The sequence below is a fragment of the Anomalospiza imberbis genome, chromosome 16 (genome assembly GCF_031753505.1).
Source record: "Anomalospiza imberbis isolate Cuckoo-Finch-1a 21T00152 chromosome 16, ASM3175350v1, whole genome shotgun sequence".
In the NCBI taxonomy this organism is placed as follows: domain Eukaryota; kingdom Metazoa; phylum Chordata; class Aves; order Passeriformes; family Viduidae; genus Anomalospiza; species Anomalospiza imberbis.
In genome coordinates, this window is record NC_089696.1 from 3,515,921 (window position 1) to 3,533,852 (window position 17,932).

Sequence of the window (17,932 nt, forward strand, 5' to 3'; positions counted from 1 at the left end):
TACATGACAGACCTGCACAAAGCGAGCAAACAGCTGCCACAACCCCTTGGTGCTGTTTTCAGCTGGCTGTGTGAGATGTGGATGACATGTGGGTGCTGGGGGATCGTGCTTCCCCTGGCACTCAGGAACCACAAGACACAACACTGATGCAGTCTGTAAATTGGGAGGGAAGAAGCCTTGACTGTGTGCTCTTACCTTTTTCAGAAGCCGGGGCAAGGTCAATAAAACTTCGACACTTTTCACCTTTAAAAGAAAAGGATTATTTTAGGAGACAGAAGTGGGTTGGTGTCGCTCTGCCTGGGGTTCCTGCCCTCACTCCCACCCCAGTCTCTCCAGGACCTCGGGGTTGTGTCACACTGGGGACAGACGTTCCCCTGTGCCTCCACCCACTGCCCCAGGGCTGGACTTCCCTTGGGATTGCAGCCAGGGACCAGGGTATAGGTTACAGGGAGTGCAGGAAATCCTTCCTTGCCGCGCCAGCGATGCTCTTTCCCAAGGGCAGGAACAGTGCTGGGCTCTGTCTGGGGCGACACAGGGACAAACACCTCAGCAGGTGGCACTGGGAGGGCACGGGCCTCTTTCACCTATCGTAAACGCGGTGCCCGACTGGCGGGAAGAACGATGAGCTCTGACTCCAATGATTTCAGAAGGTGAATTAATTACTTTATTAAACTACATTATACTACATCTATATTACACTCCATTTCACTAACAAGAACTATCACTGACTAACTAACTAGAAAACCAGTGACTCTCTTCTGAGAGTCCCAACACACACGGATCCAACTGGTCAATGAATCCAAACAAGCATCAGCAGAGTCCAATTAACAAATCACTCCTCAGTAAACAATCTCCATAACACAGTCCACATGTGCACAACAACGAGCAGCAGCAAGTGAGATAAGAATTGTTTTTCTTCTTTCTCTGCTTCTCTCACAGCTTCTCTCGGGAAAAACCCTGAGAAAGCCAAGTCTCTGTCTGTTCAGAGGACATGTGAATACAACATTCACCCACACTTTTGCCCTCCTTCTTCTCCTCACCAGACAATGCCTGCTCCCCACCCAGTGTGACCAAACCTCCCAGTGCTGGGGGGCACTGCCACAGGCACAGAGCTCTCCATACACAGATGTGACACACATGACTGAGACAAAACCTGAAGCACAAAGAAGCTAAGGAAATGTTTAAATGCTTAAAAATGTTTAAAAAGCAGGCAAATGCCTTGCTCTGAGCATCACCACCTGTGCCACTCCCTGTGCTCCACTGTAAATTAAACTCTCTCTGTTTAGGACCCCACCTTCGGCCTTGCAGGAATTCTTGAGGAGTTTCTGAAGAGAAAATATATCCTAGGGTGGATGCTTTGACCTTTCTTTTTACTTCTTCAGGTAACCAAAGATGATCAAATAATTCCTCTGCCCTGGGTGCATCCCTCCACCAAGTGTATGTGTTCCTTTTGATATGATGTGCTCCAAGGTGTGCTGGCACATCTGCCAGAGGTCATGGAATAGAGTCCATTTTGCCCTTTAAGACTTTAATTGATGCGAAAACAGCTATAGGACTAGGCTGGTTTTTTAAAATTAGCTTTGCTCAGTTTTAATTACAAAGTTCAAAAGACTAATTTAGGAAAGGTAAGCCATTAAAAAAAGAATAAACAGTGAAATGCCACAGTGATGGTGAAGTCAGTGTATTTTTTTCTTATTTGTAATTCAGTGTACATAAAAAGCAATATAAAGTGTTCACCTTTCTGGTGTCTTTGCTGGCAAGACTGAGATAAACATAATCATTCAAATGATAGCTGTGCTGACATAAGAATCTATCATTATAATGCTATTATTACTACTTTTTATTTACTTTTTGCAGTTTTAAATCCATGCTAAAGACACTGAGAGGTGATGTGTACGTAGTCCGTTGTCTATGTATAAGTAGCTATAAAAGAAAAGGTTCACTTGACATTGATATGCACATTTTGATATGTCCAGGGGAAGGATTTCTACTCTGCGAGTCCAGAGGACAGCCAAGAAAAGGAAGAGACACTTGGTTTGCCAAAGCACCATCTCTGTTTCCAAAGGGGAGGGCAGGGCAGGCTGTATCTGATATCTGAGCAGAAGGAGTGTCAGGTGAGACAGTCAGCCACTTTTTGGGCAGACAGATGGAAAGATAACTGCTGGATCACAGAAATTACCAGCCCTGCCCATTTCCTGTTCAGAGCAGGACAGTGACTTTTTCCACCCAAATTCTGAAATGCTCCAAGGATGGTAATACCCATCCCTTAGTGACTCAAAGATGGACTTTCTTCCCACTCTGGTCCTCTTCTGGAGAAGTGTTTCCTTATACCCCAAATCCAAAGTTCTGTAGCTGCTCTGGCATCAATGCAGTCACCCTTTGTCTGTTTGTAGGGACATGAACAAGCCCAGCTCCCCCAGGTTCTTTAGGTTCCTGACCAAGAAATCCAAATAAGTAAGTGGATCATGAAAGATATACAGGTGTAAGTAGAAAACATCCTCATCCAGAGCCTCTGAGTTTAAGGGTATGAGGTTTTTCAGGAATTTTATTGACATAAAATCAAGGGAATATAGGGAGAGTGACCTCTAGATTTGGACTTGATATAAGCAGATTAAGCAGGATTTTTAATTCTAGCCATATGGATCTGTGGTTTGGGTCTGGTTTTTGTGTGTTTGTTTTTTTTTGGTTTTTTTTTTTTTTGTCAGATGTAAGTTATTACTTTTATCACAGTTTCATTTGAACCTGACTTCAATCTGTCTCTCACTGATCATCCCTCACTTGTGTTACAGTGAATCTGAAGCCATATTACTGGAAACCTTTAACAGATTCCTGGCTCTCCAGAATGTTATCCCAAGACAGGCAAAGGGGAATGGCCTTTGCTACTAGAAAAACTGCACAGGCTGCTCTGAGAGCTGGTGGTGCCTTTTACCTCCTGGCAAGAGACAGAGTTTCTCTGAGTTGCCACTGTTTGGCTGCAGGACAGAGGAGAAGGTGGTCACAGGCTGCTGGGAGGAACGAGCATCCTCTTCCTCCCTCAAATTCAGCTTGCCCAGAACACCATCCCTCCCCGTGGTGAGGCCTCCGGTTTAAGTATCATGGACACAAAGTGCTGGAGTGTCCAGAAAAAGTCCTTTAGGAGTCATAGCAAAAAGAATGGCTGGAGGTAGAGAAGAGCCTGATGGCACCTCACTTTCAATGGCTGATTGTGCCTGCCTTGCTGCTGAAGGTCATCTTATGAAGCATGTTCCTGACTCTTCTCTTTGTTGTTCCTGCTGCTGGAGCACTGGAAAACCCTCTTCCATTTCCAGTGGCAGCCACTGGTGGTTTTTATAAAGCACAGTCACACTTGCACATGCAGACATGCATCTCGCTGAGAACTGAAGATGTCAGCAGCACTTTCACTGTTCCTCTTAGGATTTATTCTAAGTTATTTTTGGGTATCTTGTATAACTGATCTCTTAAGCCCTCTTAAGTTTAATTTTAGACTTGGCAGAGTTTATCCTGCTGTGCTGTCCTTTTCCAGATGCATCTTCTCCCCATAACCAGGCTCCTGGAGAGTCTTTAGAGAATACAGACTGTTCAGAGAAGCAACAAGAAGAGTCTCTGGGATTCATCCCCTGAGAGCCCTGCCTTCACCCCTTTGTGACTGTGATGCTGACAGGGGAGAAAGCCAAGGAGTGACCTTTCCTGCACTTCACTCAAGCAGAAAGAAGAGGTGGGACCTGGCTGGAATTCTGTGCACTTCCACACAGGAGCAGTGGCCATGGACAGTGCATGTGAGGCTCTGTGAGCTCAGCAGTCTCAGGGAGCTGCTGGAGGCTGAGCAGAGAGGGCTGACCAGCACCTAGGCAGCCACAGACAAAGCACTTGGCACCAGCTTCTTCTGTGCCTTCCCAAGGGTGAGGTAGAAACATCACCTGTGCAAGTCCTTGCAAACACACTCCCTCCTAATCACACTGACCCTGCACGGGCTCAGCTGTGCCTCTGCTGGGCTTCCCGAGGAGGGGACATGTCACAGGGATCTGCAGGACTGGGAGATAGCAAGAGTCCAAAATTTATTTGTGGCTAATTAATCCTAATTAATTAATCTAATTCTGGATGTGTGCATGTCTGTGAGTATTTGTAACTTGCTGGGGAACTTCAAACTGGAGCAGCCAGAGAGTGGGAGGAGACGCATCTGGAAAGACTGAGCTGGTGGGTGGGGAAGAGTCTTGAAGTTGTGTGGGTAACAGATGTAGAGCCCATGACAATATCTGAGGGACCACCAGTGTGATGTCCCCATGCATGTGCAGTGGGAAGAGGTGGAGGTGTTCCAGCAGGATCTGCAGACCTGGACAGGCAGAGGAGGAAGAGGAGCGAGTTTGGTGCTGGGGGGGATGTTTCTGTGGGTGCTGATGAAGGCACGGCTCTCTCTGAGGGTCTGTGTGGTCAGAGACATCAGGCTTGCACATGTGTCTGTGTGTCCAGCCTGGATGGGAAGGGCCCAGCAGCAAACAGGTGAAGGAAAAAGAATTCCCTGGGACTTTAAGCTTCCTGGGATCATGATCAGCATCCTCTCAGACAAGCTCCCTGGGACTTTGTTGTTACAGGACTGCTCCCATCCCATGCAGCTGGGGAAGCTCCCTCAGCTCTGCAGGGTGAATGCCTTCCAGCTCCAGGGAAGCGTGTACTGAGGAAAGCTCAGCTTTGGGGTGTGTGTGGTCTCAGGAAACAGAGGAAGGTGTGGATTTGATCAGTCAGGGCCAGGGACACAGAGGAAGTTGTGGCAGTATCAGGACATGATCTCTCTGTCTTGCTTGCAGCATGAGGCCCATACTCCTCCTCCTTCCTGCTCACAACATGCTGGGAAGCCCTGAGCTCCCAACCTTTCCAAGCCTGTGCACGTTCTCATCATGGAAGCTGCCTCCTGAGTGCAATGTCAGAGCGTGTGAGGAAGAGGCAGAAGGTGGTGCAGGGCAGGCCCTTGAGGCAGAGCTGTGCCTGGGGCAGGGTGAGCTGGACAGAGCAGGGAGGGGAGGAGGCACTGCTGGCAAGAGCTGCACAGGGTGGAGGGGTCAGCCCTGGTAGGTGGGTGCATCCCAGACACCTCCCGTTCCCTTAGTGTGGGGCTGCTCCATTACCTGCCCCACTGAAGGGTCAGTGTCACGCACACAGGGCCAGCTGGGACTCTGCTGGAGGCAAATCCTCACACCAGGGCAGAGCTCAGAGCTCAGCACCTCTCTAGCCTGAGCAATAGATGAAAGCCCAAGTTCCCCCAAGTTCAGTCCTGCCAGAAAATCGAGACAAACAGGTCCGAAAGAACCATCAGGTCCCACGGTTTGCTTGCTCCAGGGCACTGGGCTGCCTGCCCTGCCCTGCCCTGCCCACCTTGTGGGTACAGCACACATGCCTGGCTGTGCCTTCCAGCCTGGAATTCCTCCCTGGGCCCGTGGAATTGGAGAGCTGCATAGGGCAGCTGAAAGGCAGCTCTAGGTGCACAGAAATTGGGTCTGAACTCCAGCACACAGATGTTCATCCAAGCCCCGTGTGCCCTCTGCTTTTAAGCCTTTGGGACACCCATGTTCTCCTTCTTCCACCTAAAAAGTGTGGTTTGTTTGCTCCTGTCCTCAGGACCTCACATAGGCCAGGAGCCTGGTGCTTTAGACTGGAAATGAGGAAGAGGGCAGAAAAAACACCAAAAAAGCACTTCAAGACAATATTCTGTTTCTAACATGGCCATTGTCATAGCAAAGAGCAGAATTTGATCTTCTGGGTCCTACTTATTGGTCCTGCATTCCCAAGATCTTTCCTTTCTGAACCAGGGGTAAATGCCTGATTAATAATGACAGCAGCAAAATAAAAAACAACCCTGAAAAAAACCTACTTTGTATGTCTTGCAATGACACAGTTTGAAAATATTCAAGTTAAATAAATTGACTTAAAAGAAATCTGGTAGTTCTGGCTGAACTCTGTTATAACTCTGCTTTTCATCTTGCAAAAAAAAAAGAAGAAAGAAAAGCTGTCTGTATCCACTTACTCTGCATAAAATTTTATGAGTTCAAAAGTGCAGTTATGATGGAAATTTAAATGATTAAATTTCTTTTAAACAACATTCCCTTTTAGTAACACCCTGGCTCCCAGCCTACGATAGACAAGGTCCCCTTTTTTCCCACAAGGCCCTAACACATCTTTATCTCTCCAATTATATCTGGAGTCATGTGATTCTGATGAGATCCCACATCATCTACTGAGAGTAAAATCATTGTATTTGTCTAAAAAAAGATGTAGCCCTCAAGGGATCCCAGCCTAGACAAGGCTGAGGACTCCAACACAACTTCAGTGAAAAAAAAAGTACTACATGAGGGAAAATACAGGTTAATAGGCTCACTCAAACTGAGTTGTATCGGGTTAATTACCAAATGAAATATTCAAACTTTGATTAAAGTCATCTCAGAGCACTTAATTGACTTTTTTTTCCTAATGAAAAATAGAGTGTTAATCTGTAAAATCAACATTTTCCAGTTGACCCTGTTGATTTTGCTGGAGTGATATTTTCTTCTGGAAAATAAACAAGCTCACACAGAACTGCACAAAAATATGTCTTGAACCATGCAGATAATTATTTTCTCTTCTTCTGACAGCTGCCACTCATTGCTGCTGCCCATCAACGTTTCTTCTACCTCTAAATATCTTGAGAATTTGCCCAATTTCTCAGCGATTACTCACAGCCTGTATTGCCTTTGGGATTGCTTTTAAACCTGAATGCTGTGCTGCTGTTCTCCTTCAGCAAACCCAATCCCTTCCAACTTCCTACGTCTCAAAGTGGGAAAATGTAAAGCTTCCCACTTTCCCATTTCAGGCTTGCACTTCTCAGTTTGCACATTCCCAAAGGAATGTTGCTAATTTTACCCCAGAGGTCCCATTCCCACGGTGGGCTTCCCTCCTGGGTGGTTGGAGCAGGGAAGGGCTGTGCAGGGCAGGGAGTGTGGGCAGGGCTGGGAATGCTGGTGGAGCTGCCTGGGACTATGCCATGGCAACTGCTTGTTCCAGGCTGCAACTCTCCCTGATGTGAAAAATCTTAGCCAGCATCTCAAAGCAAACATCTCCACGGGCTGCTCTCAAATCATGTCTAATTGAAAGCCAGCCAAGTCACAAGATTCAGCTGATTATCTTGGTAAGACCTGAAGGATGTGTACACACATCCATCATTTGGAGAGCTGGGAAGGAGTTTGGGTTTCCAAGTGATTGTGAAAATCGGGGGAACAGCAGTGCTGAGAGAGGTTTTCAATGATTTTGGTGTCAAATTAGAGCTGACTTCATTAAATCAAGGAGCTCTGAGTTGATTTAAGCGTTTGAAGCTGTAGATTGGGAAGGGGAGGCTTTCACCTGCTCATCCCAGAGGTGACACACTGTGCTGACCCTGAGCCAATGTAAATATGCCAAAATAAAAAGGATATTGGCAGTCCAGGATCCCTGAGACACCCAGAAAACTGGGAAAGACAAAGCCCAATGCTCTTCACACAGCATGTATGTCCAGCTGCTGTATGTCCCTCACCATATAAAGTCTTTCCTTCTCCTGTCCTCCTGTGCCTGCACTGGCTGCTCTTTGGGTGGAAGTGAACTGCAGCACACTGGAAATGAATATCCAGTTTTGAAATCAAGTGAAAAAAGTTGTGCTTGCATTTCCTCTTGTGAACCTTATTCCCAAGCAAGTACCCAATAACTTTGAGACAAATTCTCATTGGTGTTTTCTGTCTGCCTGGGTGATGCACAGTGAAATCATGCTGTATGGTCTCTCCAAACCTAGTGAGTCTAAGCATGGTGAAATGTCTCTACCTCTCAACTGATTTTCCACATTGTGAGCATGGTTTGGGTCCTTTTTGTAGCCAAATGGAAAGTGGAACACAGGAAAGTGGATTTTGTTTGCCTGTAGCTATTCTACAAGCCATGTCATTCCATAGTAATTACATCTGCTTCTTATTGCTCACTGGCTTTTGTATTCCTTCCTAAGCTAGATCAGCAAAGATTCATATTGCCTTTTGGTTTAGCAACAAGAACACTGATGTTACACCAATTTGTGACTAACAGAGGGTCCTGGTTTCAGCAGCCCTATTCCCTGCTATCCTGCTTCCAGCAGGGATAGAGTCAGTTTGGTTCCTGTAGCAGGTACAGGGCTGAGTGCTGGGTTTAGGATGAGAACAGTGCTCACAACACAGAGGTGCCTTGGGTGTTGCTGAGCAGGGCTTGCCCAAATCAAGGACTTTGCAGTGCCTCATGCTCTGCCACTGAGGAGGTGCACAGAAAGCAGGAGGGGACATGGCAGGACAGCTGACCTGAGCTGGCCAGGGGGATGTTCCAGACCATAGAATGTGATGCTCAGTGTGTAAACTGGGGAGAGTTTGCTGGGAGCTGCCAGCTCCTGCTCTGGGCTGGGCTGGGCTGGGCAGCAGTGAGCAGCTGCACTGTGCAACACTTTTGGGGGGGGGGGGAGGGGGGGGTTTAGTCATCTATCCCCTCTTTTCTCTATTTTTATTACTTGTTGTTGTTGTATTTTACTTTATTGCAATTATTAAGGTGTTCTTTTCTCAACCCACTGGTGTTGCCTTTCTCTGGCTCTCCTCCCCAGCCCGTTGGGGCAGGAGTGAGTGAGGGGCTGAGCAGCACTTAATTATCAGCTGTTAAACCACAACAACCTGTACATCCCAATTGTGAGATCTGCCAGTCAGCCAGTTCTCCTAACCCCACATAAGGCAAGTTTTAACATCAGGATCGAGTCTGGTGTAATTTAAAACCCACAGGGATACCACAGTGATTGATCTTCCATCCCTTATGCATTTCCTCAGCCCTGAAAGCATCTGTTCATATTTTGCACTGACACTGGGGCAAGGCATCTCAGTTCCCTTTGAAATCTGGGACCTGTGTGTTAATCTTCCAGCACTTTGAAATTTATCCCATTTACAAGGAGCTACCAGAACTTCTCAGATGTTTCCTTTAAGGCTACTGGGTTAAATGGCTGAGAACAGACACATCCAAACACTCATGAGGAACAGTAACATATCTAATAAGGAGTAGTTAGCTGCCTGGTCCCTGACTTTGCTCCATGATCAGGCTCAGCCTGCAGGGCCTTTATGTCCATGTTTTATGGATGATAGATGTTCACACAGCTAGCGTGCCCAGCAGGATCAGGAGGACCTAAAATCCAAAACTCCCAGAGCACCGCAGACACAAAATATCCCCAACATGCTATAAAAACCTGAATGTCTGCAATAAAGCAATCACCACCACAGAAATCACAGCTATCATGTACCACAGGAAGGGAGCAAGAGTTCTTGTGAGGAACAGGAATAAATCTGTAAATTCCTATGGCCAGACCTATCTCATCCTGAAAGCAAAATACCAGGGATTTGTTAGGAGGAGTTCACAAGTGCTTTTCTGCAATGGATCCTTCCCATGCTGTAGAGGAAGGCAAAAATTTGTTACTCTCCCTGTTATCTAGCCTGAGGGAGACTTCCCTTCTGATCCCAAATTAGATCATCAGTTTAATGTTCAGTGCATGAGCAGCCATACCAATTAGATCCTGAGCAGCTGTAATAATGTCAGCAGTGGCTGAGCAGCCTCCTCACACACTGCCTCCACCTGGAGCCAATTTCTGCTGCTTTGCATTAGAGAAGGCATTAAAACCTCCAGAAAACGTGATGGGCACCCAGTCAGCAGCTATTTTTCCCTTGGCTCCTGCTGGTGCCCAGCAGCCCCCCCAGCGCAGGGATGTCACGGAGTGGGCACCGTGTGAGCCAGGGAGGCAAGAGGGCTCCTCCCAGACCTCCTCCAACACCAACACATCAGCTATGCAGGACTCACTCCAAGCTTTCTCGTGCCAGAAACGTTCCTCTTCTCTCCTGTAGTTCTTCCTGGCTCTTTGGAAGGCTCCATTTCAGCCCGTGGGTTTCCTTTGCTCACACTGCCCTCTGTGGAGGTGACGTCCAGACACACTCTGAGGGAACCTGTCCTTGGATTGTCACTTTTCCCCCTCAGTTATGAGTTACTGAAGTCATATTATTTTCTTTATCCTTACAAGTGTAAGGTATCGCTGCATCCCCTCTAACTCCTCAGTCTGGTACACTACAGAACACCAGCTTTCTTTTCTGGAAGGAAATTCTCTTTTCCTTCTCTACCTTGGAAATCCCACTCTGCACCTATTTCACCTTCCCCTTTTTCTTACCATGGCAGTGCACCATGGCATTTACAAAACAAATGCCATGGTGTTGCCTGTGGTACTGATTTTTCCCTAGAATAACCTCTTTTTTATGTCACAGCACTTGGCAGCTCCCAGCCACCCCACAGACAAATACTGGCCCCCAACTTGGTTCTTATCTTCCCCCTGCAATTGGCACCTACCTGTGACCTCACAGAGCTTTAGGCCTCGGCATCTGGTGCTTTTAACCTTCTTTAAAATGTAATGCTGTTCTTACAACTCTGTCAGGCCAGCTCACATTTTCAGTTAGGCAGAAAAATCTCTCCTCTGTAATGCCAATATTCCCAGATTTTGTGTGGCATGTACGTAAGAGGCACATTCAAAGCAGGATTATTCTCTTCAAATTAAAACTTCTGTGTTGGGAATTGCAACGTCTTAGACAGATTCTCTTTTGGCCAGTGAGGCAAACACGTAATCCCAGGGCTCAGCTGATCCCACAGGAGGAGCAGTGTAACCTCCCAAGGAGTGCTCCCTGCTCTCCGTAATGAGGATGTTGATCAGTTTGGGCACAGACACCTATGTTTGCTGATGGCCACAGGCTGGCTGCAGGATTCATCTCGCCTTTATTTTTTTAGGTGACACAAATTGTATCCCTAGCTCTTTTTTTTCCCTAGGTTGCTAATCCCAGCAATAACAGAATCAGTCCCAAAAGCAAATTTGAGGACAACTAGTAACATCTGGTCTCCATTGGGATAATTCTCCTTTTGTATTACTTGCCACAATCTCCTTGTAAGACTGTTCTTTAGTCAGTTTACAATTTATTTATCCCAGTGATAATCAATAAAATAAAGTAAGCCTGCAATACAGGTTGATGCAAAAAGTCTCCCTTCTCCAATGACAGATATTTAGGGAAGCCAATGGCAGATATTTAGAGAAGAACAAAGGGGTGGGCACAGGGTGATTCTGCTCCTGTGCTCTCCTTGTCACACCAGTACTGCAGCAGCAGTTTGGGGATTGCTCTAAAATCATCCTGTCAGTAACAGGAATGGAGGCTTCCTGTCTGGATCCATGCAATTCCCAGTTTTGGCCATCTCAACATTCCCTGGCAGGGAGCTCTGCAGGAAGGAGTACTTATTTTTGTCTGTTGTGCCTTTTTGTTCTGGAATCATGGAAGCAGTCAATGGTGTGTGTTGTCTGAGCTCTGTCACTGTCACTTGATCCGCACCAATGGGACATCTCTGTGCCCTGGGCCTTCTGTCCAGCCTGGGGCTCAGGCTGTTCAGTGCTCCCCAGTGTGGAGCCTGCCTGCCTCTCCCTCTGTTCTCACCATCCTCCCCACTCTCTGCAGCTCTTCTGGAAAGAATTTTCTCTAGGACTTTCCACCAAATTTTTTTTTTTTTTTGCAAATCCACAGGGACTGGGTCTAATCCATTACCCTTATCTGAGAAGTGATTCGCCTTGGTAAATGATTTACCTTTAATAAACCCATACCTTTGATAAAACCTATTTGTTGCCATGCAATGAGTGTTTTCTCAGAAAACTGTCCTAAAATCCCTGGGTCAAGCGGACTGTACAATTCTTTTCCACTTTTCTTTAAAATAGTGATGTACAGATTCTTCTAAACCTGCATTTTCATGTACCAATTATTTCAACATCCTCAGATGGAGACTATCCTAGCCCCCTGGGTTCAGTTCCTCTAGCACTGGAAATTTTATCTTTAATACAGGGCTCTACCTCCTCCATTCCTTTTACCACTCTTTCCTTCCTAACAATGTATAACTAGCACTTTTTACATTCCAGTCATGTGAATAAACCTGCCAGGTTTCAGTCATGCCAATTATATTGTATTTCTCATAATCCAGCAAGAATTCCCGAGTCCTCTTGCTTTTAATTATATACTCACAAGGTACTTCTCGCCAGCCCCTCTCTGGGCAGGCACCTGAGGTGAATCACTGTGATGTGTGATTATCACAGGGGTGGGGGACCGAGGTGTTGCAGAACCACTCTGCAGCTGTGAAAGGCTGTGGCAAGTTCTGGTGTTTATGGCACAGATTTACTCATTTCTGCAGGAGAAACCTCTCTCCCTCTCTGGCTTCTCCTCAAGGCACATTCAGAGCCCACACTTCTGACCAGTTTTGACATTTACATCCAATCTAAATTCCCCTCTCCCGTTTCCTCCTTCAGGAGAAATAGGTGGCATAGAGCACACAAAGGGCTACAGACCCCTTGCCCTACAAAAAAATTCAATTCAAACCCACAAAACAAGCCATGCATACCCGTTCCTGCTCTCCTGATTTCTGGGGAGCATGGTGAGCATCCTTGTTTATTTAATGGGACAGTACTGTTAAAAGGCAGCTGGGCAGCTGCTCTTCCCCTCTGGCTGTGGATGTTAATACCGAGCTTGTCTGTTCACTGGCAACTAAAGCAAGGTCTGAGTTCATGGGTTTTTCTATTAACATCAAAGCAAACACACAACTGAACAAAACTGGCTGACTTTTCATTGCTTCCAAGCAACTCAAACTACTTCCTACTCTCAAACTCCTCTTTAGAATTTGATATGCCACCTTGCCTACTTAATGTGTTAATTTTTTCATGGTGTATGTGTTCCTGAGTCATGGAATCCACCAGCAGGTTCACCACTGCTGCTGTCAGTACAGCACCTTTGTGGTGCCTTGTGAGGCGCCCAAGCACAGACTGTGTGTGTGCAACAAGATACATGCTCAAAGTCACATTTAAAAAGAAATTAAATGCTGGTGAGCTTGGCTCTGAGACATCTGGCCCTGGCCAAGGAGTTCACAGCCCAGGAGGAGGCTCCAGGTGTAGCCTGGGAGGGCAGAACAGGGCTCATGAGCAGCAGAGTCTGCAGAGCTTTATCCTCGTCCCCTTCTGAGGTTGGGTGTGTGTTGCTCCTACAGAAGGCACCTCCACCTGTGTGGTATCCAGAGCACTGAACCCACTCTGAAAGGGACAACCTCTTTCTGGCAGACTGGGATTCAGCACACTTTTGAATCAGAAATTGTGCTAAATAATTACAGGACCCCACCAATGCAATAGAAATACTCCAGTCCCCCTTTTCCCAGAGGGGATTCACAATTACATTTCTCAGGTACTAAATGCTTTTTGAATTCTTGAGCTGTCCTAGACATGCTGGATAAAAATAAACTCTAGATTCACAAATTATTTCAGAAATAATCACAGCATTCAATCTCTGTTAGAGCTGTCAGTGGAAACCAGAAACTGGCTCCAAGAGGCAGGCACGCTCCACTGGGCTCTGCACAGAGTGGATGGCATGCTGCTTGCACCTCAGCCTCTGGAATCTAAATGCACATTGCAGATAAACAGGGGCAAGGAGAAGACACTCAAAAATTAGTTTGCTTGCTGCCTAAATGTCATTTTAAGGTGTGACTGAGTCCCAGCCCCTCCAGCCAACTGGGAGCCCTGGAATCCTGTTCCCTGCAGCATCAGCCTGCTGGGAGCTGGTCCTGTTGGCACTACAAGATCTGCTGTGTTGCAGCTGCACCAGTGCAGGGAGCAGAAAGTTTTGACAGTGTGGCTGGAGGAGAGAGAAGACAAAAGCCTGGTGGCTGGAGGAAGAATGTGGCTCGTAGCTGCGAAAGTTTGGTGGCTCTGGAGAGTTTTGGCAGTGCCACGATCACACAGAGAGCTCCTGACATTGACATGTGCCTGGTGGGATCCAGCACAGAATCACAGAGGACCCTGCATGGGAAGGGACTCACAGGGATCATCAAATCCAGCTCCTGACCCTGCACACACACCCCACCAATCCCACCCTGTGCCTGAGGGTGCTGTGCAGACACTCCTGGAGCTCTGGCAGGCTCAGTGCTGGGACCAGTACCCTGGGCAGCCTGTTCCAGTGCCCAAACACCCGCTGGGGGAAGAATCTTTTCCCAGTATCCAACTTAAACCTGCCCTGACACAACTTAAGGCCATTCCCTTGGATCCTGTCACTGGTCACGACAGAAGAGACCAGTGCCTGACCCTCCTCTTCCCCTCATGAGGAAGTTATAGACTGTGATGAGGTCTCCTCTCACAGAGGAGAGACAATATGTCTTAAATTCAGACATCAGTGAGTCAGGGAGGAATCAGGGATGGGATGGGAGCTGTGGGAATGGTGTTGACCATGGGCTCTGGCCATATGTTCTGCTGACAAAGTGTGAGGCTGTGAGTGACTGTGGAAGGGACTTTGCCTGGAGCAAGGCTGCTGCTGCAGTCACTTCAGATCGCTGCTGGTAGAGCTTTAAGAATGGTGCTATTGACAGTGTACAGTGCATTTGAGCTGGGGATTTTGGCTAATTTAATACATCACTATTTAACAGTATTAATACAATGCTATTTAACACACAGCCATGACTGTGTGACTTGTGGTGCCTGCAGGACTGGGCTCAGCAGGTGTGCTGAGGATGGGGATGAGCCTCTGGCGTGGATTCCTCACAGGGAGATTGAGTGGGGGCTGTCTGTGTAAGCACAACCCTGTGCTGCTGGGCTGGGGCTGGTGCCTCGGGGCCCTGCAGCTCAGATAAAATGATCATCAGTCAGGCTGCAAAAGGCCATGACAACACTCTGACAGTCTGGCATTACAAAGCCATCAGTCTGAGTGAAGAGCTGTCGGGTATTTTATGTTGGCACTATTAGGGACAAATTTAGACCCGTGTCCATTACATTGTTCCTGTCCTTCCTAGGAGAAGATATGGTAAATCTGAAAAAGGCAGCTGTCTGTCTAAGCCATTATATCCCTGTACCTGCCTGGGTTATTTCCAAAGGTTGGTCACTCCCAGTCTGCTAACTGAAGAGTTTCAGATAAGAGGAAACACTCACTGAGCTGCTGTGGGGGTGTGGGGAGGGAGAAGCAACCCCTTCTCTCCTGCTTTCCCCATAACTTTTTAAAGCTGGCTTCCAGCTCTCTCCTGAAATCACCCACTATAGCACAGCTTTGTTTACCCGGTACAGAATAGATCACTGTTTCTCTTCTCCCACAGATAACTCACTTTTCTGAGTGGGCTAGAGTCACACAGTTACAACTTATCTCACACATAAATCTGGACTTGGAAAGATTTCAGTATCTGCCAGAAATATGGGCATCCTTGATCATGCCAACCCCACCTAAGATGCTGAAAAAGCCAGAGAGTCTTAGGCTGCTTACTCAGGCTGCTGTGGCCTAAGCTGATTCCCAAATCAGTAAGACAAATAAGCTTTTTTTCCTGTGTTTTTAACATCAAGAGTGTTGCTTTGGTGCTTTCATTTCAGCCTGGAGCTGTTGCAGTCCCAAGGCTGGAGTTCATGAACTTTCCTTTTTTAAGATTAAATTGAGTTTTAATAAACAACTAATTCTGCAAGCTCTCTCCTCAAAAACACCAGGGAGAATACACAGCCCCTTGGGATGAAACAGGCTGTGAGCACTTCCCCAGGTTTGCCCCATTTAATAGTACATTCTCACAGAGAATTCTATCAATTTTACCAGAATTCTACCCTAAACTTCCCATTACCAGAGGGGCTGTGTTCTCAGAGACATAACACATCCATGGTTAACTGTTCGTCTCTCCCAGCAGTGAAGAACCAGCTCCCTGATCTACTCCTAGGGCAATGGCAGGATGGGATGGGATGGGATGGGATGGGATGGGATGGGATGGGATGGGATGGGATGGGATGGGATGGGATGGGATGGGATGGGATGGGATGGGGACAGCCCAGTGAGGAACAAGTATCCACAACCCATCATCTCATACTGAGTCACATCTATAAACTTTGTTTTTCAGTCACATAATCTAGAAAAGAGCTCTTTCAAAAGCAAAGTGTGGATATTAGCTCTAGCAGACAGCTCTGGGAGTAGGGGCTGTCAGTTTGCATCTGCTGAGATTTAAATTGGTCCCAGGGCAGCTGCCTGCCATTCACCCTCCAGTGTTTTATTCCTTGAGAAGTGCCAGGCTACAGCAGAGGAAATGAATGCACTGATAAGCTGGAGAGATGTCTTTTTGAGTGCTTCCCAGGAAGTAAATGGCTGAGCAGGGAACAGAAATGAGCTTTCTTGTGCCCAGTTGAGCCCTTTAACTGCATTTCTCTGTTCAATAAACATACATTCCAGGGAGGGCTGGCGGGCGGTCATTTACTCCAGCGGGAGCAGAAAAGAGGCAAAAGCTGGTAAAAGCCGTGGCCTTTGTGCTCCCCCTGCCAGCCAGCCCGCTGTCCTGGGGGGCGATTGCTGCCGGGTGTCAGGAGCTGCCGGGGGAGCGCGGCCGCTGCCTGCGCGCGTCCGGGAGCGGCTGCGGGAGCGCTGCCCGCCCGGCGCCTGCAGCGCCCGCCCGGGCGGCACACGCGGCCGCTCCGGGCTCAGCTGGCTCGGCTGGAGAGCTCAGACCCTGCAGCAGCCAGCAGGTAAACAAGCAAATCCCTGCCCTGGCAGGAAACAGGTTGCTTTTCAACAAGGAACTGTTAGACCCCTGCCTCTCTCCGCAGGGAGAAGCCGCTCTAAGGTACGGCACAGAACGGCTTGCCCGTCGCTTGTCACACCGAGGCGAACACAAAGCAACACAGGCTGGGAGGAAGTTGTTTTATACTTACCAGCAGCATTGATGTTTTCCTCACAGGAGTACCAGATCCCAGTGTGGAAATACCTGAAAAGGAAGCGGTCATCTCCCGTCTCCCAGCTGTAATGAACCACATTCTGGTTCGTCTCATTTGCAGTCTCATTCCCGCCGTAGTTGAGGCAGTTTGTCTTCTTCTCTTTCCCACAGCTCGGCTTGGGGACCCTCTGTGTGCCCTCACACCAGTGGGTCGTGATAAAAGCTGTTGTAGAGAAGAGGAGAGCCATCAGATTCAGACTCACTGCTAGCAGGGCTCTGCATCTTCGATTTGTCTTCATGGTAAATCCGCCCTCCCTCCCCCTCCTGCTGAGAGAAGAAGTCAAAGGGGTTTGTTTTATTTGGGAGGGGGGGGGTGGGTTTCAAAGCCTCTCACGATTCAGAATCCAGTTGTCCAGGCATCAAAACTCTCAGCTTCTTCCAATCTGCTGCTGAAGCGGTGAAGGCAGCTCTGCAGCCACACTCCCATTCTTCCCCTTCACTTGAAACCCTGCCTTTGTTGGTTAGAGCAGCAGCTGCCGGCGCGGCAGCGGGGCCGATCTCTCGCAGCCGCGGAGCTTCAGCGCGCTGAGGGGAGCGGAGCGGCTCTGCCTCCCGAGGAGCCCCAGAGGCGAGTGAACATCTGCTCGGGTACCGCACATCATCCTCCCGAGGGGCTCCGCAGCCTCCTCCGCCGGGAGACACCTGCAGGCTGCCAGGCTCGCTGTCCCCTGCTCCCGTAGGATGGGCAGGAGCGGCTCAGCGAGCGGCAGGAGGAGGCAGGGACAGCTGCCACCCGCTGCCACCCGCGGCCACCGTGCCCGGCACCGCTCGGAGCCCACTGCAGCACGCCGGGCTGGGGGAGGCGTCACGGCTCAATCCCGAAAAGAATTATTGTCATTATTAATATTATTATTATGGGCAGCCCTGAAAGGCATTTTTGGTATACCCGGGAGTAGAGATTCGTCCAGGAGGAGGAGGGATGGAGTGGTACTTTGGCATTTCTGCTCTGAGCTAGAGAGTAGTAAATCCAGGGCTTGATTCTGCTTTAGGCATATTGGTGCAAATCTCTTTCTTCAGAGGCTTGCTCTGGCAGCCCCAAAGGAATTTAGATTTGAGTGTGTGATGTGTGAAACACATATCTTTCACAACGCCAAGTGGAGCCCCTTGCCCAGGCTTTTATTCC

At 48.1% G+C, this 17,932-nt stretch overlaps 1 protein-coding gene across 5 annotated transcripts in view; it reads right to left on the reverse strand.

Annotated features, from left to right (window-relative positions):
* The window catches only part of GSG1L (GSG1 like), a 56,235-nt gene extending 38,740 nt beyond the window's left edge, over window positions 1-17,495 (reverse strand). For 4 of the 5 annotated variants that reach the window (XM_068206650.1, XM_068206652.1, XM_068206654.1 and 1 more), the window contains exons 1-2: window positions 16,748-17,495; window positions 196-243 (exon numbers count right to left, since the gene is read on the reverse strand). In XM_068206650.1, coding sequence (XP_068062751.1) covers window positions 196-243; window positions 16,748-17,048 — 349 coding nt within the window. In that variant the 5' untranslated portion in view covers window positions 17,049-17,495. The remainder of the gene's footprint in view (window positions 1-195; window positions 244-16,747) is intronic. The other variant, XM_068206651.1, reaches the window with a different exon arrangement.
* Between the last annotated feature and the right edge of the window lie 437 nt (window positions 17,496-17,932).